The sequence below is a fragment of the Solanum verrucosum genome, unplaced genomic scaffold (genome assembly GCF_900185275.1).
Source record: "Solanum verrucosum unplaced genomic scaffold, falcon-dt-bn FXZP01000281.1, whole genome shotgun sequence".
NCBI classification, from domain to species: Eukaryota; Viridiplantae; Streptophyta; class Magnoliopsida; order Solanales; family Solanaceae; genus Solanum; species Solanum verrucosum.
In genome coordinates this window covers 1,739,024-1,761,732 of record NW_026020554.1, presented here as the reverse complement: position 1 = coordinate 1,761,732, position 22,709 = coordinate 1,739,024, and the positions used below count along the sequence as shown (strand labels likewise).

Below are 22,709 nucleotides of genomic sequence, written 5' to 3'. Positions count from 1 at the left end.
AATCAATATTATTTTACTTGTGTTTAGCTGATTTTTGCTTGTTATATTTATGTCAAGTCTGCTTCCACACATGCCTTGACATCTAGTTTCTCTACCTTGTTTTTCTGGGATCATTGACAATGAGAAGTTTTGGCAAAAGATGCCTATGATGAACAATAGTATCAGTAGGTGCTGCCAACAAGACACTTAACAATTGCAGTTTGAACACAGAATAGAAGCTGAAGCACTTGTGAAATACTTGTTTGAGATTCATTATAATAAAACTTGTTTTGGTTTTCAAATGGTAGATTAATGGAGAAGACCTCACTCTTGGGTTTAGTAGCCATGTCAAGAAGTTAAATCTCGGAGATTGTATATATTTCCTCTGTATAGTTGCTTTTATCTTTTTCAAAGACCCATATATGAATTAGATCAAATAAATGAAGGCTGTAGGGAGTACGTTGTATTTCTAGTGTAGAATGATGCTCTGGCTAATAGGAGTACTTTTAATTCACTGCCTATTTCTTTATTCTTTCATGGTGAAACATTTTTTAAGTTTGTCAATGCATCACACATCTCAGCAGTTGAGGATTTAATTTTCTCGAAAAAAATGTCATTTGAAATTCATCCCTTGAATATTATTAAGCAGAAAGAAGACTGAGAAGTGGTGATGCACGAAACAGTGGCGAGGCCTGGCGTACTCATCATTCTTATCCTCATGTTGGAATTGGGCTTTCGCGCACTAGCTTTTCAATTTTTGCTCGTAAATTGAGGCCTGGTGTCTTACTCACATCATGATTGCCTATATTCAACGGAAGATGTGAAGTCATGATTTAGCGGAAGCTTCCCTCTTCAACGACGTCAAAGGTGAAATGTCATGTAGATTATTGACATATTGTAACCTCAGTAAATTTAGTTGTTCAACTTGTTATATTAGTTTTACCATTGGAAATCATTTCCCAGGGAATGTACAAGAATTTTGTTTTACAGATGACTCTGTAGTAGCTTTTGTTCACTCAGGATTTCAACAGTGTAGTGGTATATGATTACCATGGTGAATTTAATAGACAAAAGATTAGAATTCATTTCAATCATAATTTCTCTTTTGTGATAAGTACTCAGAGTTGAAGTACTATTTACAGTTGCTACTACACCAGGAAGTTTCCTTTGATACCTGCAATGCCTTTGTTAATATTTTTTCAAAAAAAAATATCACATTTACGAAGGGTGTGGCTCAGTGGTCAATGAAGTGAGAAAAGAATGTGAGCTCTCATGTTAAAATCTCACAGAGACAAAAACACTAGGTAATGTTTTATCGTCATGTCTAAGGCTCGAATTGAGTAGTAAAACTATTTGTGAAGTCTTTAGTGAAAAGCTTCTAGAGCTACTCTTTTAGGCCAGTTTCTCATGTAAAAATGTGAAGTTTGATATTAATATTTTTCAAATCTAAGTTCTATAAATTTTTATTTAATTTTGGTGATTCTTTTGTTTTATTAAAATTTGGGTAGTAAATTTCAAAGAGGAAAGAGAAAAGTTTTGATGTAGAATAAGAAAAGGTTAGATTAAAAGTGCACTTAACTTGTAAGAGAACTTGGCCGAATGGTCGATTTAAATAGTAATTGGAATTTAGATTTTTTTAGATAAAGAGTTATTTTTCCGTGGAGATTATCAATGCAAATTTCATGCTCTGATATCATATGTAAATTTAATTTAAACGTATTAAAAATATATTTGAAGTGGAAGACATAATCACATATAAAAGAGTAAAAGTGTACGTTGAAAATTGTTGGCATCCTTACATTATCATAGTCATCAGTAATGACGAAAATGTAAAGAATATGTGGTAACCCTAATGATTGAAGAAAGAATGGATCAATTTATAAAAATTGATGAAATTCACTTCAATGTATCAACCAACTAACTTATCTAACCAACAAAAATTATTATTCACTAAATATTAGTTATAAGTTTTATATTAAGCGGACAATACATAAAATAATAAAAAGTCTACTAAAAGAATATTTGCCATAATTTTTACTTTATTAAGTTGATTTTATGGTTCATCCTACTTCAGGATATTGCTAGATGTTTTTTCGAATTCTTAGCTCAAACATAAGTATGTATGATCATAACTAGAAATTAGATACTCTCTCCATTTTAAAATACTCTATTCGTATTATATTACTTGATCTCTATTGATTTGATATACTTTTTAAGAACATTTTTTATTAGAGACGTTTATTAAGAGCACACTTGGATTAACTTAAAACAAGTAGCTTTTAAGTCAAAAAAATAAAAAGTCAAACTTAAATGACTTTATAGTCAAAAAATAAAAAGTAGGGGAGTCTTGCATTTTTTTAAAAAGTCATTTTAAACTTATTCTAAGTTATTTTTAATCTTGTCAAACACAACAAAAAAATAAAAATAACTTAAAAGTAGGTTTGACCAACTTTTAAGTCATTCCAAATAGACTTTAGAAGTAGTATGAAAAAAATTTCTCTTAATTTGCTTAAATGTATAAGTAAAATGAGACATCTATATATATATATATATATATATATATATATATATTATCTTATTATATAAGAGACAGTTTGTGCTGAAGCAGGCACGTCTTCGTCGACGTGCCTGCTTTAGCGTGTCTTTTTTTAAAAAAAATTAAAAAATTATTTCTTTTGTTCTATTTTAATTTAATTGGTGTATAATTTTTTTGAAATTATGGAATTTGTTTTACCTATGACTTTTAGTCGGTTTGTGCTGAAGCAAACACGTCTCCGTCAACATGCCTGCTTCAGTGTGCTTTTATTTTTAAAAAACTTAAAAAATTATTTTTTTTGTTCTAATTTAATTTAATTAGTATATAATTTTTTTGAAATTATGAAATCCGTTTTTGCTATGACTTTTAGTTTCAAATTCAAGACTTCACGCTGAAGCATGCACGTCTCCGTCGACGTGCCTGATTCAGCGTGTTTTGAAAATTTCTTTAAAACAAATTTACTTCTTATGTTCAACATTAATTTAATTAGTGTATAATTTTTTTGAAATTATGGAATCTGTTTTAGCTATGACTTTTAGTTTTAAATTCATATTCTTTAGTTATTGCTTTATTATTTTGAACGTCGGTAATATTTGTTTATATCTTGTAACTACTTTGAGTAAAAAATCAACGATCGATGATGAAAAATATATTAATTATGGAGATCTTTATGGACCTCTTCACAATAAATTTGCGCAAACAAAAAGTAATTAACAACTTAAATATCTAAAAATCATATTAAAATTTAATCAACTTTCTAAATTCTACCTATATCACATAAATTAAAACAAAACAATACTAAAATATTGGGCCCGTGCTAGCACAGACACCTATTTCTAGTATATATATATATATATATATATATATAAAACCAAGTAAAATAAAATGAAGGGAGTAAGTGTATCTTAATAGAAAATAATTGAAATTTAGATTATATATTTTGGATAAAGAGTTTTTCTTTTGTGAAGATTATCAATTCAAATTTCAAGCTCTGATACCATATGTAATTTTAATTTAAACGTAAAAAAAATATTTGAAGTAAAAGATATAATCACATATAAAGGAGCAAAACTGTTAGTTGAAAATTGTCCATCTCCTTACTCTAGTGTTATATTATCATAGTCAACAGTAATGCCAAAATGTAGAGAATATGTGATAACCCTAATGGATGAAGAAAGAATGGTCCAATTTATAAAAATTGATGAGATTTAATTCAATATATCAACCAGTTAATTAATCTATCGAACGAAATTCATTATTCATTAAATATTAGCAGGGGCAACTGACATGTGTTGACGAAAAGTTGTTGGGCATTAGACCCCTAAATATGGTGGCCTCATTTTTTAGTTTATTAGTTAACACTAAACTCAAAAAAAATAAATTAAAAAAGTAAAATGAGGAGTCCACTTTCAAACGGAGATGTGAACTTGATATGACTATTCACTTTTTACCTTTCCAATAAAAAATATTGTATACTTTTTTTATTTTTTTTTATACGTTATCATTTTTTTTACTTTATGTTTTATCTGATTTTATATATTCTATCCTTTCTCTCTTTTTCTCTTCTATTCCTTTCTCTCTTTCTCTTTTCTAATCTTCCATTCTATTTTTCTTATTCAAAGCTTAAGAATTTATTTGTTATTGATAATTTCAACTTGAAAATAACATAATTTATGTTTTAGATTTGAAAAAAAATATATTGCAACAACTCAATTCTTTTTTGAAAATTAAGTCTTCATAGTTCTTGAATCAGGTAATATCATTCTAATTTCTAATATTATTTTGTTTTGTGTCTTATGTTATTATATTTTTTATTTGATCTTGTAGATAGTATTTAAAATATTTGTTAGAATTTTAATATGTCAACTAGAAAATATGAATATGATCATTCAAAATTTAAAAGAAAAAGAAAAGTTAATAACTTGAAATCTCAAAAAGGTGCTATTGACAACTTTTTGAAAAATAATGTCAAAATTAAATTAAAAAATATGTAGGGGAGTTCTCTTTAGAAGAATAAGTCACTAACTTAATTGAAATTGAGTTAAATAATGATATATTCAAAAAAGAAGAAGGAATCAGATGTAGATTTCCAAGAAAATCAAGAACTTATAAATGAATTAAATAATTATACTCCTAGAAACATCTATGATCCTAGTCAATAGAATAATGTTGATACAAAGTTAAGAGAGTTATTAGTAGAAAAGAGACTACTCAGAATTATCGACACATATTTTTTCAAAGGATAAATTTTTAAGACACTTTTCTACTACATATATTATTTTCAAGAGTTGACAAAGAGAAAGACATGAACAAGAGCTAATGTTAATCACACATTCTAGCATTAAGCATGTGTTTAGGGAAGCAAACAAGTTAGTAGATATGTTGGCAAATGAACCATATGAACATGAGACCTTGATACAAATTCAGAGTTCAAATCAGCTATCAGTAGAAAGCAAACATATTTTAAACATTGATAAGGCACAACTATCCACTTTGAGAATCAAGACAAGAAGAATCAGAGTAGAGGGGTATTAATAGGAGCAGATGCATACACAAAAGTAACCACATTAGATGTTATGATATTTACAGAGAAAATGTATATCACACTAAGGTATTCATAATTATGAAGCTACCTAGCCTATACCATGACAATCTACAAAAAATACACCAGAGAAAGGCGAGGGCCTTTAGGTCAGGTAAGAAAATCATGCGCAGGAGCAAGAAAAAGAACCTTGCAAAGAAGATCAAGAGTAGCTGAACATCTCCGCAATAGCTTCAACAGGAAATCCATAGAGATGATGAGGAAATGGAGAAAACGATCAGAAAGGTTAAGAAGGGCAAAACAAGGAACTTACTGATGGTATCAACTCGAGCTCACAAAAGGCCCTTATTGAATCCAACTAGGAATCCACTATCTCCACCGGAATGCACCTATTCAAAGAGGGGCGACAACAATAAAGAACAAAGATGATCAAGATCAAACATGAGGAAAAGAAGAGAAGTACTTTCGCGAGCTGTTGAAGAATCGATAGCTCAGGCTAGCAGAGGCTCCAAGAGGTGAATGTGAAGGAAATTGGTCGGGAGCTCAAAAGGGAATGCCCTATTTTTTAGGGATCAAGTGTAAAGGAGGATGATTTGGGTTGGGCTGGTTTTTCTAGTTTTCTTTCCATTTATGGGCCCTGAGGCTTGTTTTATTCAAGTTTACTATTATTAATAAAATGGAGCTTCAACTCCACAAGTTGTTTAAAAAAAAAGACATGAAAGAAGATGGTTAGTTTATTTCAAAGAGTTGAATAAGATATTTTATTTTTGTTGTAAGTTATTTAATACGACATTCAATGCTAAGAATAATAAATGGCTAATGAAGGTAATAGAGATTGGAAAATCTTACTACTAAGCTTAGAACTCATGAAACAACCAACCAACATATCATTAATATGAGTTCATGGATTGATTTAGAATTTTAATTGCGTAATAATAAAACAATTGATAAAAACATTCATGACCAAATTAATAGAGATAGAAAACATTGAAAAAATGAATTGTCAGAAATTATTTTTGTTATAGGAGCTCTTGGAAAAAAACAATTGGCATTACGGGGGGGGGGGGGGGGGGGGGGAATAAAAAAACTATCAAGAAAAAAATGTCAACTTCTTAAATTTTAATGAAATGATTACCGAATTTTATGCAAGAACATATTTGACGAATCAAACATGATGAAATTCATAATCATTTTCTTGGACATAATATACAAAATGAATCAATAAATTTATTGGCAAATGAAATTAAGAATAAGATTATTGAAAAAGTTATAAAAATAAAATATTTCTCTATTATACTTGGCTAAATGAGGCATACAAGTCATCAAGTTCAAATGTCTTTCATAATACGGAGTGTAGATATTTCGGCAATTTCAATAAATATAATCGAATGTTTTTTAGAATTCTTAAAAGTGGATGATACAAGTGGAAAAATGCTTTTTTAAAGTTATTAGATGAAATAAAATGTATTGATCTAGATATTGATAATTTAAGAGGACAAGGATATGATAATGGATCTAGTATGAAGGGAAAACACCACGGAGTGCAAAAAAAACTTTTTGATATAAATTCTAGATCATTTTATACATCAAGTGGTTATCATGATCTAAATTTGATACTTTGTGATATGATTAATTCTTGTATGGAAGCTATATCATTTTTTGGAGTGGTACAACGTATATATTCACTATTTTCTTCGTCTACTACGTGGTAGAAAATTTAAAAGATAGTGTACCTAGTTTAACTCTTAAATCATTGTCACGAACACGATGAAAAAGTCGTATTGAAAGTGTTAAAGCAATAAGATTTCAAACTCCACAAATAAGAGATACTTTATTTAAATTAGAAGACGTTATAAGTGACGATCCAAAAATTAAAAGTGAAGCTAATTGTTTGGCAAATTTTGAGCTTGAAAATTTTAAATTCTTATTGGGTATGACTATGTGGTATGCTGTATTATTTGTTGTTAATTCAATTAGCAAAAATTTACATTCAAAATATATGCATATTCATGTCGCTATAGATCAATTAAGAGGTCTAGTTTCTTTTTTTAAAACATATAAAGAAGAAGGATTTACAAGTGCTATGATTTTGGCTAACAAAATTGCATTAGAGATGAATATAGAATCTGAATTTTGTAAGAAACGTGTAATTTATAAAAAGAAACAATTTGATGAGAATGTTGACAATGAAATCACAAAATCTCTTGAAGAATCTTTTAGAATTGATTACTTCTTATACATAGTAGAGCAAACCATCTTTTCACTTCAAAATAGACTTGAACAATTTGAAATATATGAAAATATTTTTGATTTTCTATTTAGTGGGAAAAATTGAGATTATTAGATACGACAAATTTAAAAAATATTGTCTTAATCTTGAATGTTCCTTAAAACATAATACTCACTCCGATATTGATGGTTTAGACTTATTTTCTGAATTAAAAGTGTTGAAGAAAATCATACATGTAGAAGATAATTCTCTAATCGAGATACTCAATCAAATAAAAAGGCTTGATTCTTTTCCAAATGCTTATATTGCTTATAGGACAATGTTAACAATTCATATAACAGTTGCTTCAGTAGAAAGAAGTTTTTCAAAATTAAAAATAATAAAATCTTATTTAAGATCAACAATGTCTCAAAAAATATTAAGTGGATTGGCTATATTATCGATTGAAAAAGAATTATTAGAAGAAATCGACTACACAAAAATTATTACCAACTTTGCATCTCAAAAAGATAGAAAAAATAGATTTCAAATAAAAACATATATAATTTTATATTTAAAAAAATTTAAGGCCTCTCGTTTAATTTTGGCCTTAGGCCACCAATGGGTTTGCGCCGCCCTTGAATAGTAGTTATGAATTTTATATTAATTGCACAACACATAAAATAATAAAAAGTCTTCTAAGAGAATATTTACCATATCGTTATGTTAGCCATGAAAGAGACAAATAAATTCTTGTGGTAATTGACTTTATGTATCATCCTACTTCAAGACATTGCTAGATTATTCTTTTCTTTTTCAAGTTTTTGACTCAAACATAAATATATATGATCATAACTAAAAATTAGATATTCTCTCCGTTTTAAAAATACTTTGTTCGTTTCATATTATTTGACCTCTATTGATTTGATATACTTTTAAAGAAAATTTTAATTAGAGATACGTATTTACAAAACTAATTTTATTAATGATAATTTAGACCTCTAAATTTGATTACTAACTTTATCTAGTTATTTAATATAAATGGAGGGTTCAGTAAGTATAACTTTTAAAAAAAAATTGTAACTTAGGTTATTTTGGATAAAGAATTATTTTTTCATGAAAATTATCAATTTAAATTTCAAGCTCTGATACCATATATAAATTTAATTTAAATGTACAAAAAAAATATTTAAAATGGAAGACATAAGCGCATATAAAGGAGTGAAAGTAAAAAATTTCTACCTCCAGTGTTACATTATCATAGTCATCATTAATGAAAAAATATAGAGACCTAATGAATGAAGAAAGAATGAACCAATTTATAAAAATTGATAAAATTTAATTCAATATATCAACCAATTAATTAATCTAATGAATGAAATTTGTTATTTATTAAATATAAGTTATGAATTTAATATTACTTGAGCAATACATAAAAGGGAAAAAAACAAATATATCCCTGAACTTTGATAAATGATACGTATATACCCTCTATTATACTTTTCGTCCATCTCTGCCCTTGCCGTCCAATAATCGGTGCACATTTTCCCCTCCCATTAACGACACCCTCTTTGTGTACTTGTGGTGAAATCCTAAGCCACACTACCCGGTTGACCAATTATTTTAAACCAAATCCTAAGAATCCTCCCCATAACCCAATAAACCCACCCGATTTGTGGGTAAAATATACCCTCTAAAATCTATAGAAAAGACCCAAATCCTAAGTTACTTTCGTTTATCTCACAAACCTTAGCCTAGTTCATCAGACGTAAAGTTCATCGATTCCATCGCCTGTTCATCGATTCATTGAGATCCGGTCATAGGTACCCACAATTTCACGTTGTTCATCTTACATATATTGTTTTATGTTTTCGATTTTCATTCGTAGCTAGTAAGAAATATGTTGTTGCGTTTTGATTTTCACTTGTTTCTTTAGTTATTGTGTAGAATCTACTTTTTATAGTGATTTGTAGGGGTTTGTTTACGTTTATCTGAAAAATAAACTTCATTTTTTATGGTTTTACATTAGTGTCATTTTATGCGGTTTTTTAGGGTTTTGTGCACCTTTATGTTAAAGAATTATTTTTTTTGTTTGTGTTTCAGATGTGTTGCTTTGGTAGTGTCATTTTTCGTTGCTTTTGTTTCAGATTGTCTCCATCCGTGTCTTTATTTCATTTCTTTTTCTTTATCCCCTTTCTTCATGCCTTTATTCCCTTTCTTTATGACTATTTATTTTGTTGTAGGTCCATAAGAACTAATTGATAATTGATATTAATTTCATTCCTACAGTTACGTAGGATCACTTGTTTAATCTTAATGTACTCATCTTAATTGTTAATTAGTAGTGTCTAATTATCTCACATACTTTAACATGGACCACTAGTTTAATATTATTTTACTTAATTCATTTGTTAATTAGTATTGTGTAATTAGCATAAATACTTAACAAACTCAAACCTTCTTTGTTTGACTTACCTTGTTTGACAGTCACTTTTTGATTTTTTCTCCTTTATTCCTAATGTGAGTGCTAACTAATGTAATGTGACTTATACTTACTAGCTTAACTAATGTAATGTGACTTAATAACTTAACTAATGTAATGTAACTTACTAACTTACTAATGTGAATACTTAGTAACTAACCTTATACTAATGTGAGTACTTACCTTGTTTGTTTGACTGATACTTTTTACTGTTTCTCCTTTATTCCTAATGTGACTACTAACTAACCTTACACTAATGTGAGTACTTACTAACTAACCTTACACTAATTTGAGTACTTACTAACTAATCATACACTAATGTGAGTACATATCATGTTTGTTTGACTGCCACTTTTCATTGTTTCTCCTTAATTCCTAATGTGACTACTAACTAATGTAATCTGACTTGTTAAATTCTTTAAGTCTGACTTATGTGACTTAATGACGAACTAATGTAACTTACTTATGTTATTTACTAGCTATGTGATTGACTTACTAACTGAGTTACTTGTTAAATTCTGTAAGACTTAAATAATTCCTAAGTCTAATTTTTTTGATTTAATAACTAAGAAATGTAGCTTACTTATATGAATTACTAACTGTGACTTAATAACTAACTAAGGTAACTTGCTTATATGACTGACTATGTGACTGACTTATGTTATTTACTAGCTAATTGACTTAAGTGACTTAATAACTAACTAATGTGACTTACTTATATGACTTACTAACCGTGACTTAGTGACTAACTAACTTACTTATTTCCTAATGTAACTTACTTATATGACTAACTAATGTAATGTGACTTATACTTATGGGAGTACTTAGTAATGTATCTTTTTATTTTTTCTCCTTTAATCCTAATGTGACTACTAACTACTAACTAATGTAATTTGACTTGTTAAATTCTGTAAGTCTGACTTATATGAATTAATAACTAATTAATGTAATTACTTGTGTTATTTACTACCAATGTGACTGCCTTATGCTTACTAATGTGACTAACTGAGTTACTTGTTAAATGTTGTAAGACTTAAATAATTTCTAAGTCTTATTTTTGTGACTTATAATAACTAAGAAATGTAGCTTACTTAAATGAATTACTAACTGTGACTTAATAACTAAAGTAACTTGCTCATATGACTTACTATGTGACTGACTTATGTTATTTACTAGCTAATTGACTTAAGTGACTTAATAACTAACTAATGTGACTTACTTATATGACTTACTAACTGTGACTTAGTGACTAACTATCTTACTTGTTTTCTAATGTAACTTGCTTATATGACAAACTAATGTAATGTGACTTATACTAATGGGAATACTTAGTAATGTATCTTTTTATTTTTTCTCCTTTAATCCTATGTGACTACTAACTATGTGACTACCTTATGATTACTAATGTGACTTAAGTACTTACTTATTTCCTATTGTAACTTGCTTATGTTATTTACTAAATCTTTGTAGGTCATTAACATGGTTGAAGTTACCATATACTTTCATCATGGTGGTGAGTGGCTAACCAGTCCAGAACAATAAATGATGTGTTCATTATTGGAGAGGGTATGATCCTGATCTTATATTTTTTTTTTTAGACTTAGTGAATGAGTACACAGATACGTTAGATTTTGTTGGTGTGCAATAACTTATTGTACTTGCTCCATTTGGGAAATATTTTGAAATAGTAGGTGATGAAGGAGTTAGGACCTTAACATCTTTTATATCTACTGATTATAAATCTATTCATTTGTTTTCTACTGAGGATTGTGAATTATCTGTTGATGTACATGATATTGTTATGTATGATAGATCATTTTTACTTTCACCGATTATTAATGAAGGCACAGACTGTAGTGAAAGTGAAAGTAACAGTAATAATGGAATGGTGTTTAGTTGTTCAGATTATGATACATATGAATTAGAAAATATTGTTACAAAAAAAAAAGGAATATAACTGATAGTTTGCAAGATTATAAGGAGGTTGTTAAGGGTATGACCTTCAAGGACATAGCTGAAGCAAAACAGTTTTGTAAACTTTATGCCCTGGCTAAGAAGGTAGAACTGGTTGTGGTGCAGAGTGATAAAAGAAGATTGAGGTATACATGTGATGCTGAAGGTTGTCCATTTTTACTTTTTATTTATGGGGATTTGACCACTCCCGGTGTTAGTGTCAAAACACTAGTAGATCATACAGAGTGTGGAACAACATATGGCAACTCTTTAGTGGATTACTCAACAATAGCTCTGTATTTTAAGGAAAAATTGCAAAGTAACCCTAAGTATAAGGTCAAAGAAATGAAGGTTGACTTACATAAAGTGTTTTAAATGTAAGTGAAGCAAAGTGAAAGAGAGCCAAAAAGGAGATACTAGAGACTCTAGGGGTGTGTTTGGTATGAAGGAAAATGTTTTCCTGGAAAACAAGTAGATTTTTGACTTATTTTCTCATGTTTGGTTGGTGAGTAGAAAATATTTTTCGGAAAAGATTTTTAGTGTTTGATTTATGAATGAAAAACATTTTTGAGAAATATCTTTTATTTTTACTAGAGTAGAAAATAATTTTTGAAATTGAAAACATTTTTTAAAAACAAACTTAAATTTTTTTTGGGGTGGGGGTGGGGGTTGGGGGGGGGGCTGGCGAGGGGGGGGGGAGGTTGAGGGTAGAGGTGAAAAAATAAAAATTTGAAGTTGAAAATATTTTTTAAAACCAAACTTAAATTTTTTTGTGGGCTGGGGGGGGGGGGGGTTGGTGGGTGGGGGGGAATCGAGGGTAGATGTGAAAAAAATGAAATTTTGAAGTTGAATTTTTTTTTTAAAAACAAACTCAAATATTTTTTTGGGGGATGGGGTCGAGGATCGGGGTGAAAAATAAAATTTTGAAATTGAAAATATTTTTTTTAAAAAAACTTAATTTTTTTGGGGGAGTGGGGTCGAGGGTAGGGGTGAAAAAATAAAAATTTGAAGTAGAAAATATTTTTTTAAAATGAACTTAAATTATTTTTTTGAAGGGTGTGGGGCTGGAAGGGGGGCTGATGTGGGGGGAGGGTAGGTGGTGGGGGTAAAAAAATAAAAAATTAAAATTAGAAATATCTTTTAAAAATAATTTTTAATATTTTTTTGGGGTAGTAGGGGGCTGGGGTTAGCGGTGAGGGTGGGGTAAAAAAATTGAAGTTAGAAACATTTTTTAAAAATGAGTTTTTTTTTGGGGGTTGGGGGCTGGTTTTAGGGTAGAGACAAAATAAATTGATTTTTTCAACAAAAAAAAAAATTGTAATTTGAACTTGGAAGGGAGTTTTGGAAAATGTTTTCATTAAGTTTTGAAGGGAAGTCATTTTCCTTTAATTTGAGGAAAATGAGTTGATTTGAAAAACATTTTACCCAACCAAACATGAGAAAATTGGAAAACATTCTATGTTTTCCTCCATACCAAACACACCTTAGAATTCAGAACACACCCTAGAATTCAGAGGCGTATTCAGGATTTTGAGATGATGGGTCCACTGTTATATAAATGTTGATCTATGATATAAATTTGATCAGTTCGACATTTAGGTTTTTACTACTAAAAATCGTTAAAATTTTAAAATTATAGGTCTAAAATTAATTCTTATATACCAATTACCACTTAGAGAACTGTTATCTAATTTTAGAAAGAAAAATAAAACAAGATAAATATAAAATTTCAACTTTCTAACCTCGTGGAGAGAGGTGCACCCAGTCATAATCGCATTATGTGATACTTGAAGTGTGGGTTCACACATCTATATTTCAATGTTTTCTTAAAATTATAACACTACTATATATGATTTCGGGAGGAGACCATGGGTTCACGTGAACCCGGTGACCCCCCTTTAGATACGCCTCTGCCCTAGATGGTAGCTTTGTAGACTCTTACAATAAATTAGGGGGTTATGCTACTGAATTGAGAAGTTGTAATCCAGGGTCTGACATTGTGATAGATTTATCTAAAGAGGCACAATCTAATGGTAAGAGAAATTTTTTTAGGATGTATATATGCTTCAAGGCAATGAAGCTGGGTTTTAAGTCTGGGTTAAAGGAAAAGCTAAGGGACATGTATTGTGTGCTGTTGGTTAAGACAGTAATAACTATTTCTACCCTCTAGCTTGGGTTGTGGTAGATAAAGAGACTAAGAGGACTTGGACATGGTGCATGCAACATTTGCAACATTCACTTGAACTTTAGAATGGTGAAGGATTGACATTCATATCAGATAAGTAGAAGGTAATATTATACTACTAATTTGAAATTTATTTACCTTTGCTTAATACTATTTCTTTTATTAATTTTAGTTGTTTTAATTTGATACTTAGGGGTTGCTTGAAGCAGTAAGGACAGTTTTACCTGAAGCACATAAGAGATATTGTGCAAGACATATTGAGGCAAATTGGTGCAAAAGATGGGATAAAAGTGAGCTGAAAAAATTGTTACGGTGGGTTGCATGGTCCTCATTCACAGAGGAGTTTGAGGACCAACTTCAAGAGATCAAAGAAGTTGATGAAGATGCTGGACAAGATTTAATAGACAAGTATCCTCCCAAAGCATGGTGTAGAGCCTATTTAGATACTGTGTGCAAAAATCAGGTTGTGGATAATAACTTTATTGAGTCATTCAATGCTTGGACAATTGAAGCAAGGTACAAGCCAATTATTGAAATGTAATTGGAAGACATCAGGGTCAAAATAATAGAGAGGTTGGCAGCAAAAGAGGTTGTTGTGAAGAAGTGGAAAGATGATGGGTTTAGTCCCAAAAGTGAGTTGTTGTTTATTGAGTATTTGAAGATTTCCAAGGTTTGTAAGGTAAGTGGCAATGGGGATAATGGCTATGAGGTCACTGAAGGTGCAGATAGACACATTGTCAACTTAAGAGAGTAAAAATGCACATGCAGAACATGAGATCTCACTGAAATTTCATGTCCACATGCAACTAAGGCCATGGAGCACAAGAAAATGATACCAAAAAATGAAATTGATTGATATTATAGTAAGGAGGCAACCTTGATAGTTTACAAACACAAGTTACAACCTGTTAGGGGAGAACCATTTTGAAAATGTGATCCTTTGCGTGGCATTGAACCATTCGAATTGGTCAAGCTTGTTGGCAGAACTAAGCTTATGAGGAAAAGAGAAAAGAATGAAGCAGTTAAGAGGCAAGGAGTATGGAAGCAAACAAGAAAAAAAAAATGATGACATGTAGTAATTGTGGAGAACAAAATCATAATGCAAAAGGATGTGAAAAGGTAATTTTCATTAAATCTTAATTACATCAAATCATTATCCAATTTTACTATTTAATTTTTTATCTTCTATTATGATTAATAAGGCAAAGCAGGGGAAGCAACCTACAAAGAAGCAGGGGAAGCAAGCTGCTAAGCAAGGAAAAGAAACTGGTAGAGGAAAAAAGAGGCAGCCTAGGAGAGGTTTAATTGATGAAGATGAAGCTTCTGAGGAAGACATAAAATGCATAGCCCCACAACCAACACAAGAGAGTCAGTGTGAACATGCTGTTTTTAGCAGCTATTTTCAGTAGCTGAGGATGATGATGAAGACCCCATGCTAAGGCTAAGAACAATCTCAGAAGAAGCTTTTCTAACGAGATTGAGAAAGAGACAGAACCCACAAGAACCAATTGGAAGTAAAGTAATAGGCTTCAGAGGTGATATATATGGTGTTAGTGAACCTACAAATCTTCCCATAGCACCAACTGGCTTAACTTGAAATGGAAATGATGCAATTACTACAAACCAACTACAAAAGTTGAGGCCAAGAAGGGGATGGTGATATTTTGTTGGTACTACTGTTTTGTATATATTGGTGTCGTAAATGATGTTTTCGTAGTACTATAATGTATAGGTTGATGCCTTTAAGGTGAAACTTGTTGTTTTGGTACTCTGTTTTGGTACTACTGTTTGTATAGGCTGAGTGTATCAGCTAAACTAATTGATATTTGCTAATATATGACCAACGTTTGAATGTTATGTATGGTGTCTTTGTTGTGCTTTTGTGCAAGTTTAATATTGTCTTTGTTGTGCCTTTGTGCAAGTTTAATAGTGTATTTGTTTAGCCTTTGTGCAAGTTTTATAGTGACTTCCATGTTGACAAATTATTTGCACATTTATATTCTATTGGGTAAATAATAAAGGTTAATTGGACTATCAGATAGCATATAATAACACCTGAAAACACACGTTTCACAAACAATGATAAGACAAGCTTCCATTTTATTTTCAGATTCTCTAAATACAAGGAAAACGTAAGACTTTTTAAAGTTGATTTAACATGTGTTAGTAGAGCACTTGGAGTCATCAGAAAGCTTTATGGCAAATACTAAAAACTTTATTGATCATCTTCAACATAATGACTAATAGAACACCTTTAAATACTAGAAACTTTATGGCAAAAGACACAAAACAATGTTCCAAGCAAACTAGAAATTGACAATACGTTTGAAGCAAATATCTACACTAAACAATGGCCAACACTTGAAAATTACATTCAATACACATCTTTCTCATGCTGAAAAAACATCTAAATCACAAAGGAAAAAATGACAAATATACACTAACAACATTCAAAACATAAGATTCACTAATACATAGGAATACTTGAAATAACTAACACTTGAAAACTACATTCAAGAACATATATTCCTCATGCTACACAACAGTCAATCACTTGAAAATTGCAACAAAACAAATACCACAAACAAAGTAAATGACAATATACACAACATCTTCAACTTCGACACTTCCGCTTCAAATTTCTTGATTTATTCACCTCGAAGTAGTTTAAACTCTCTAAATTCTTCAATTTTTTCTTTAAATTGTCTCTTTCAATCTTAATCGCATTCAACGACTCTCAAATTCTCCATTTTCAACGTAGCAACTTCCAATTTAGACTTCAGTAAATTTACTTCAATGGAAGAATTTCCTGAAGAACTGTCTTCCCATCTCCAAAATCAACAATTTTCAATCTAATAAGAATAATAGAGAAGAACTCATAATCACCAATATACAAACAGAAATCATATTAATTTACATTTAGTGAAAAACGTACCTTAGGTTTAGAACATCTATAAAATCTTTTTTCGGGATTCAATGGATTCCTTAAAGTGAAACAACGAGCCATTTCACCACAAAAATAAGCCATCATCATGAAATTACTAATTGAATCACAACTACTTTCAGACATGGTTTTAGGTATGATTTGAGGGAGATGACGGATAGATGAAAAATTGACTAAGAAATATGACGAACACGATGGAATCGACGAACAAACGATGGAAACAAAGTAGGTTACGTCTAATGAACTAGGGGTTTTAGTCTTGTAAGATGAACAGAGTAACGGGTGACTTAGGATTTGGATCTTTTCTTTAGATTTTAGAGGGTATATTTTACCCACAAATCGGGTGGGTTTATTGGGTTATGGGGCAAGTTCTTAGGATTTGGGTTAAAAGAATTGGTCAATCGGGTAGTGGCTTAGGATTTCGCGATGTGTACACAAAGAGGACGTCGTTAGTGGGAGGGGAAAATGTGCACCGATTATTGGACGGCAAGGGCTGAGATGGACGAAAAGTATAACAAAGGGTATAGACGTACCATTTATCAAAGTTCGGGGGTATGGAAGAGAAATAAATTCTTGAGGTAATTGACTTTGTGTTTCATCCTACTTCAAGACATTGCTAGATTTTCTTTTTCGAGTTCTTAACTCAAACAAAAATATATATGATCATAACAAGAAATTACGTTTTAAAATACTCTATTCGTTTTATACTACTTGACCTCTGTTTATTTGACATACTTTTTAAGAAAATTTTAATTAGAGACATGTATTTACTAAAATAAGTTTATTAATGATATTTTATACCTCTAAATATGATTATTCTAGTTATTTATATAATATTAAAAGTAGTATGGAATTTCTCTCTCTCTTCATTTGTTTAAATGATCAAGTAAAATGATACATTTGTTTTTGATATATACATGAGCCAAGTAAAAGAAACCGTAGAGATCAGTAAGTGTAGATTTAGCAAAAAATAATTATTTTAAATTTTGGCGCTTTCAAAATTCAGGACAAGAAATAGTAATTATTTTTAACTATACTTTGTATTAAATAATCACTCCTTATTAATAGAGTGCTTAATTTTTTTAAAAATATTTAATAAATAAGAATAACTCAATAAATTATATCTTCGTTCTTTTTTAATGTACCTGAAATAAGCTAATACTAACACTTATTTTGTGATGAAAAAATAAATGTCATCCCAATTTAAAGAGTGAAAGTGCTTTTATTTTATTTTTTGACTCATAAAAAGTGTTTTTTTGTTGACATGTGTTTGTCATCTAATAAGTGGCTTTTAATTTACTTTTAAGTAGGAGTAGGACCAGTTATCCAATGATTTTTTATAATGTTATGTATAACCTCTTAGGCATATCTGGTTAAATTACCGCAAATGGAAAAGTTTGAAATGTGATATTTTGTTAAAATATTTTTTTTGTTATTGTCCTTGACGACTAATTGAAAAAAGAAATAATAAATTATGGGAAGTGAGTGAATTTAAAGAGGATAATAATATTCTTGATTTTATCTATAGCTAAGTACTAAGGAAGGGGAGAATGAATATGAAATAGTATATTTTCTTAGTGGAGTTCTCAAATCAATGCTTAAGTGAATATTAATTCATCATAATCATAGACAAACATCATTATAAAGTAATTTTTCTAATGGAGTTCTCAAATCATGCTTAAGTGAATATTAATTTATAGATGTATTGCAATCATTATATGTTAACAAACTCAAGTCATGCAATGATGTAAAACATGACTAACTATACTTTCTTAACTATTTCAATCACCAATTACTCCCTCCCGTCCATTTTGGTTATTGTGTTTACTAAAAATAACTAATTTAAAATAATTGTTATTTTAGAAAATCAAGATATAATTGATTGTTCTTTTCTATCTTTAGCCTTACTATGTGGAAAATGATTAACTAATATGATGAAAAAGAAAGTAGTAGGAAAATTGAGATGAGAAAAATAAGGATAATAATCAATTATTTTTTTATTTAATGTTTTCTTAAAAAATGTTTAAAATAAATATGATAAGTAAAATAAATAGGAAGGAGTAATATGTTTAGTCAACTCGCAGACCCTTTTTAAAAACCCCTTTCACTACTTACAGAAATCATTATTTCCATTGAAATTTCATTTATACAGATAATTTGATTGACTCAAAGAGGAAAAAAATTAGTATTTTTACACGAAAAAGTTAGGAAACTTTCCATTATTTTAGTGAGAATTTTTTTTTTCCATCAGCATTTTCTCAATGAGTTGATTCATGAGAAAATCATATTTTATAAAATAAAATTTTCATTGATATACGATGGGAAAAATCTTGACTTTCACTACTCTTTCCGTTTAAAAAAGAATGACCTACTTTTTTTAACGTCTGTTTAAAAAAGAACAACCACTTTCCTCAACACTTTAGTTTCAGCTTTCCACGTGACATGTTTAAGTTTACAAAATTAAAAGACATTTTAGTACATTTAACATAACTTTAATCTAAGACCACAAGATTGAAAAATCTTCTTTATTTTCTTTAACTTCATGCCAAGTCAAAATAGATCATTCTTCTTGAAACGAAGGAAATAATATTTTTAAAAGCTCTCATCTTTTTTTACTCTTTTAATGAATCGAACCCACTATCTTTGAATGGGAGTATTACCACTTGAGCAACGCATTGTCTACCAACTCATAGACCTAATCATATTTGGAAAGCAAATTCATGTACATCTACTTGAACTTAATTGACTAGAGGGGCAACAACAATTAATATTTTTTTCTTTGGATTCCCATCAGTAAGTCCACTAACAGGATAAAATCCTTTTTACAAAAAAAGAAATATATTTTCAAGGCGCAAATTGAGACCTCTGGTTAAGAATTAAAAAGCAATCCAACCATGGCACCATATTCTTCGATAATATCAGTTATTGCATCGACTACAATTGGTCAAGCTTTTCGTTTTCGCGATGATCAGGCGGAGAATTCCGGCAAACGGGGCAGGTAGACTTCATCTTCAACCACTCATCAACACACTGGACATGGAAACAGTGTTGGCACATAGGTATGAGTCTGATTGAGTCTCCAGCACTGTACTCAACTAGGCATATTGGGCAAGTTAGTGCGTTAAGCCCGGGAAGTCGTAGACTTTCACCAAGGACTACCTACAAAGGCGAATTCAAAATTTAAAGTCAGCGAATTCAAATTGAGTATGATCATATGTTTATGCTTTAATGTTATTTATTTTTGCTTATGTATATACTATTAGAATTAGAAAAATATGATGGAATCTCAAGAAAGAAAATTCAACTTATAAGAGATAGGAGAACAAAAACAACAACAATAATATCATATTCACTGAAATTTTATGAGTGGGTCTGAGAAGGATAGAGTGTGAGAGACTATTTCCGTGAAGTCTTCAGGTCAAGTGAGCAAATTCAAGTATAAAGAAGAAGAAAATAATGAAGAACATATAGCAACTAATAAGAGAAGCAGTGTAAAACCTACGAGAAAGGATTAAGTACAACAAAAAATAGTGCGGTAACCCAAACACAATAAACAAATGATGATATATATCAAAAGCAAGAACTACAAGAATACGACTAATACAACGACAAACACCAATAAACCCGAACCCTCAAAAAACAAGGCAACACTTCACTACCTACTAACCTTCTATACTAATACACGACCTCCACACCCTCCTACTAAGGTCAAGTCCTCGTTAATCTAAAGTTTCGTCATGTCCTATCTAATCACCTCTCCTCAATAGCTCTTTTGCCTACCTCTACCTCTCGGCGTGTCTACTATATCCAACCTCCCGCACCTCCTTATTGGGTGTCTGCACATCTCCTCTTCATATGTTCAATTTCCAAACCATCTAAATCAATCTCGCTTTCCTCATATTGTCTACCACAAATACCACTCCTACCTCATCCAGAATAACTTCATTCTTTATCTTTATCTCCTCCACCACCTAATTTATATGTCATATGCATTTCAAATAAAAATTAATAATTTAAAATAAACTTACAGAACTCGTTCTAAATCTTCCTTCTGATTACCTTTTGGTACGATTGAATCGTACAATCATCAAGGCCTGAAGTAGGTAGAGTTACTATCACGGATGATTCCCGAGGCAACGTAGATGTTGCCTCGAGAACCTGGAGCCGACGCCGGCGAATGGCGTCGAGATGCAATCGACACGCTATACATATTAAACAGAGGAGGGATGGTACAAGTAGGGAAATTGTAACCATTAGGACTAAAACAATTGTTTCACGAGAAGTCATGCTTGTGAAAAGTTTTATTTGTGAGATGACAACGAAACTAGAGAAAAGCCAATTAGTAACAAGATTTCCTAAATTATTACTCCCTCAGTCTCAAATTAATTATCATATTTTTATTGTTAAAAGTCATTTTGACTTATTTTTGAAGTTAAATTACATCAGATTAATCTAATATTTTATATTATAATTAAAATCTAGACATTCAAAAACTATGTGAGAAGTATTATAAGTTACAATTTTTCTCATGTTAATTTGATGAAAATATATTTTAAAATATTAATTAGTCAAAATAATTTTTAAAAGCGAAACATGACAATTAACTAATATGAGATAAAAGGAGTAGGCACTTGGTCAATTTGTGTTATTGTCGTCTACTAGCTAAGTTGACATTATAATTTACTTTATTTAATTTATTCCTTATTATTGTGTGAAGGCATGCTATTAAATATCATCATAATATCTACTAATTAAGTTGACATTATGTTTTAATAGTATTTCCTTTGTACTGAAGATTCGTCATACATGACATTTTGAGCCAACTCAATACTATTCTGCATAGTTCCTAATAAAGGAAAATTCTTCTTTACTAATTGCTTACGTTTTTAGATAAGGTGACTATACCATTGAAGTTTAGCTTTTTTCCCCTTAACTTTCTGCCTAAATTTTTAAATCTTCTATTTATTTAACATGTACAAGAGGAAACAATTTAATGAAGTTGAGTTTTCAGCACAAAAGTTCTTTTATTAAATTCCTTTTTCCCATAATTGATTAAGAATTTTGTGAACTCAACTATTTTGAAGAAATTGAGGAGTCAATGTCCCTTCAGAATAATAAAAGCTAATTAAGTTCCTTGTACTATTTTATTTTAGTACTCAAATGCAAACGTTACATGATAATGCAGTCATCAAGGAAAGGTAAAACTAATGAGTCTCACATGATGTAATTAATAATAAATTATACAAGAGGGGGTGGAGGGAGGGTGATTTAGAAGAAGAACCAGGGTATTATAAATATACTAGTGAAATTATCCGCGCTTCACTCGGCTATATGAAATATTTATAAGATGATAATATGTAATATGTAATATTTAGGTTAGTATCGAATATATAGATAATATTAATATTTCTCTTCATCTGCGATATCATACGTTTTTTAATTTTTTTAAACATATAAAATATAATATTTTCTTATATGTATATAGTAGAACAAAATATTCACCTTGGTGAAGTAAATGAAATAAGAGGTAATATGTTGAAATAACAATATATTGTGTTACGTTAAAAATATTTTATATGTTTTAACTTCCTCTATCTTTTGTAGGAGTATTGATTTTCTATATAAACTCTGATTTCGTAAAAATAAAATTGAATTTCTTATTATGTCTTTATTATTACATTTGTTTATTTATAATTTTTTAAACATTAATTAAATATTTATAAGAATTATGAAAAATTAACATACAAAAGTTATGAATAATATTTAATATTAGAAGTTACAAGTAAGATGAAGAGACATGAGTTATAAATAATTCAAATGTATAATTTTATTAGACATTAAATGTATTTCTAATTAATTATGCATTAATTTTATTTGTA

At 29.8% G+C, this 22,709-nt stretch overlaps 2 protein-coding genes across 4 annotated transcripts in view; one reads left to right on the top strand and one right to left on the bottom strand.

Annotated features, from left to right (window-relative positions):
* The window catches only part of LOC125810154 (uncharacterized), a 316,103-nt gene that overhangs the window by 9,701 nt on the left and 283,693 nt on the right, over positions 1–22,709 (top strand). For 2 of the 3 annotated variants that reach the window (XM_049489677.1, XM_049489675.1), the window contains exon 9: positions 629–678. In XM_049489677.1, coding sequence (XP_049345634.1) covers positions 629–650 — 22 coding nt within the window. In that variant the 3' untranslated portion in view covers positions 651–678. Of the gene's footprint in view, positions 1–628; positions 1,071–22,709 lie in introns of those variants that run through there. The other variant, XM_049489676.1, reaches the window with a different exon arrangement.
* LOC125810138 (RING-H2 finger protein ATL20-like) lies at positions 19,765–21,117 on the bottom strand. The gene is made up of 2 exons (XM_049489660.1): positions 20,890–21,117; positions 19,765–19,989 (listed from the first exon to the last, which is right to left on the bottom strand). Exons 1-2 carry the CDS (start codon positions 21,115–21,117, stop codon positions 19,765–19,767), a joined length of 453 nt encoding a protein of 150 aa, XP_049345617.1.

Excerpts from the sequence above, each read along its gene's own strand:
- LOC125810138 (XM_049489660.1), bottom strand. The coding sequence starts at position 21,117 with ATGACTTCTCGTGAAACAATTGTTTTAGTCCTAATGGTTACAATTTCC. Across the intron at positions 19,990-20,889 it reads CGATTCAATCGTACCAAAAG|GTAGTCCTTGGTGAAAGTCT; the intron begins GTAATCAGAAGG and ends TCGCCTTTGTAG.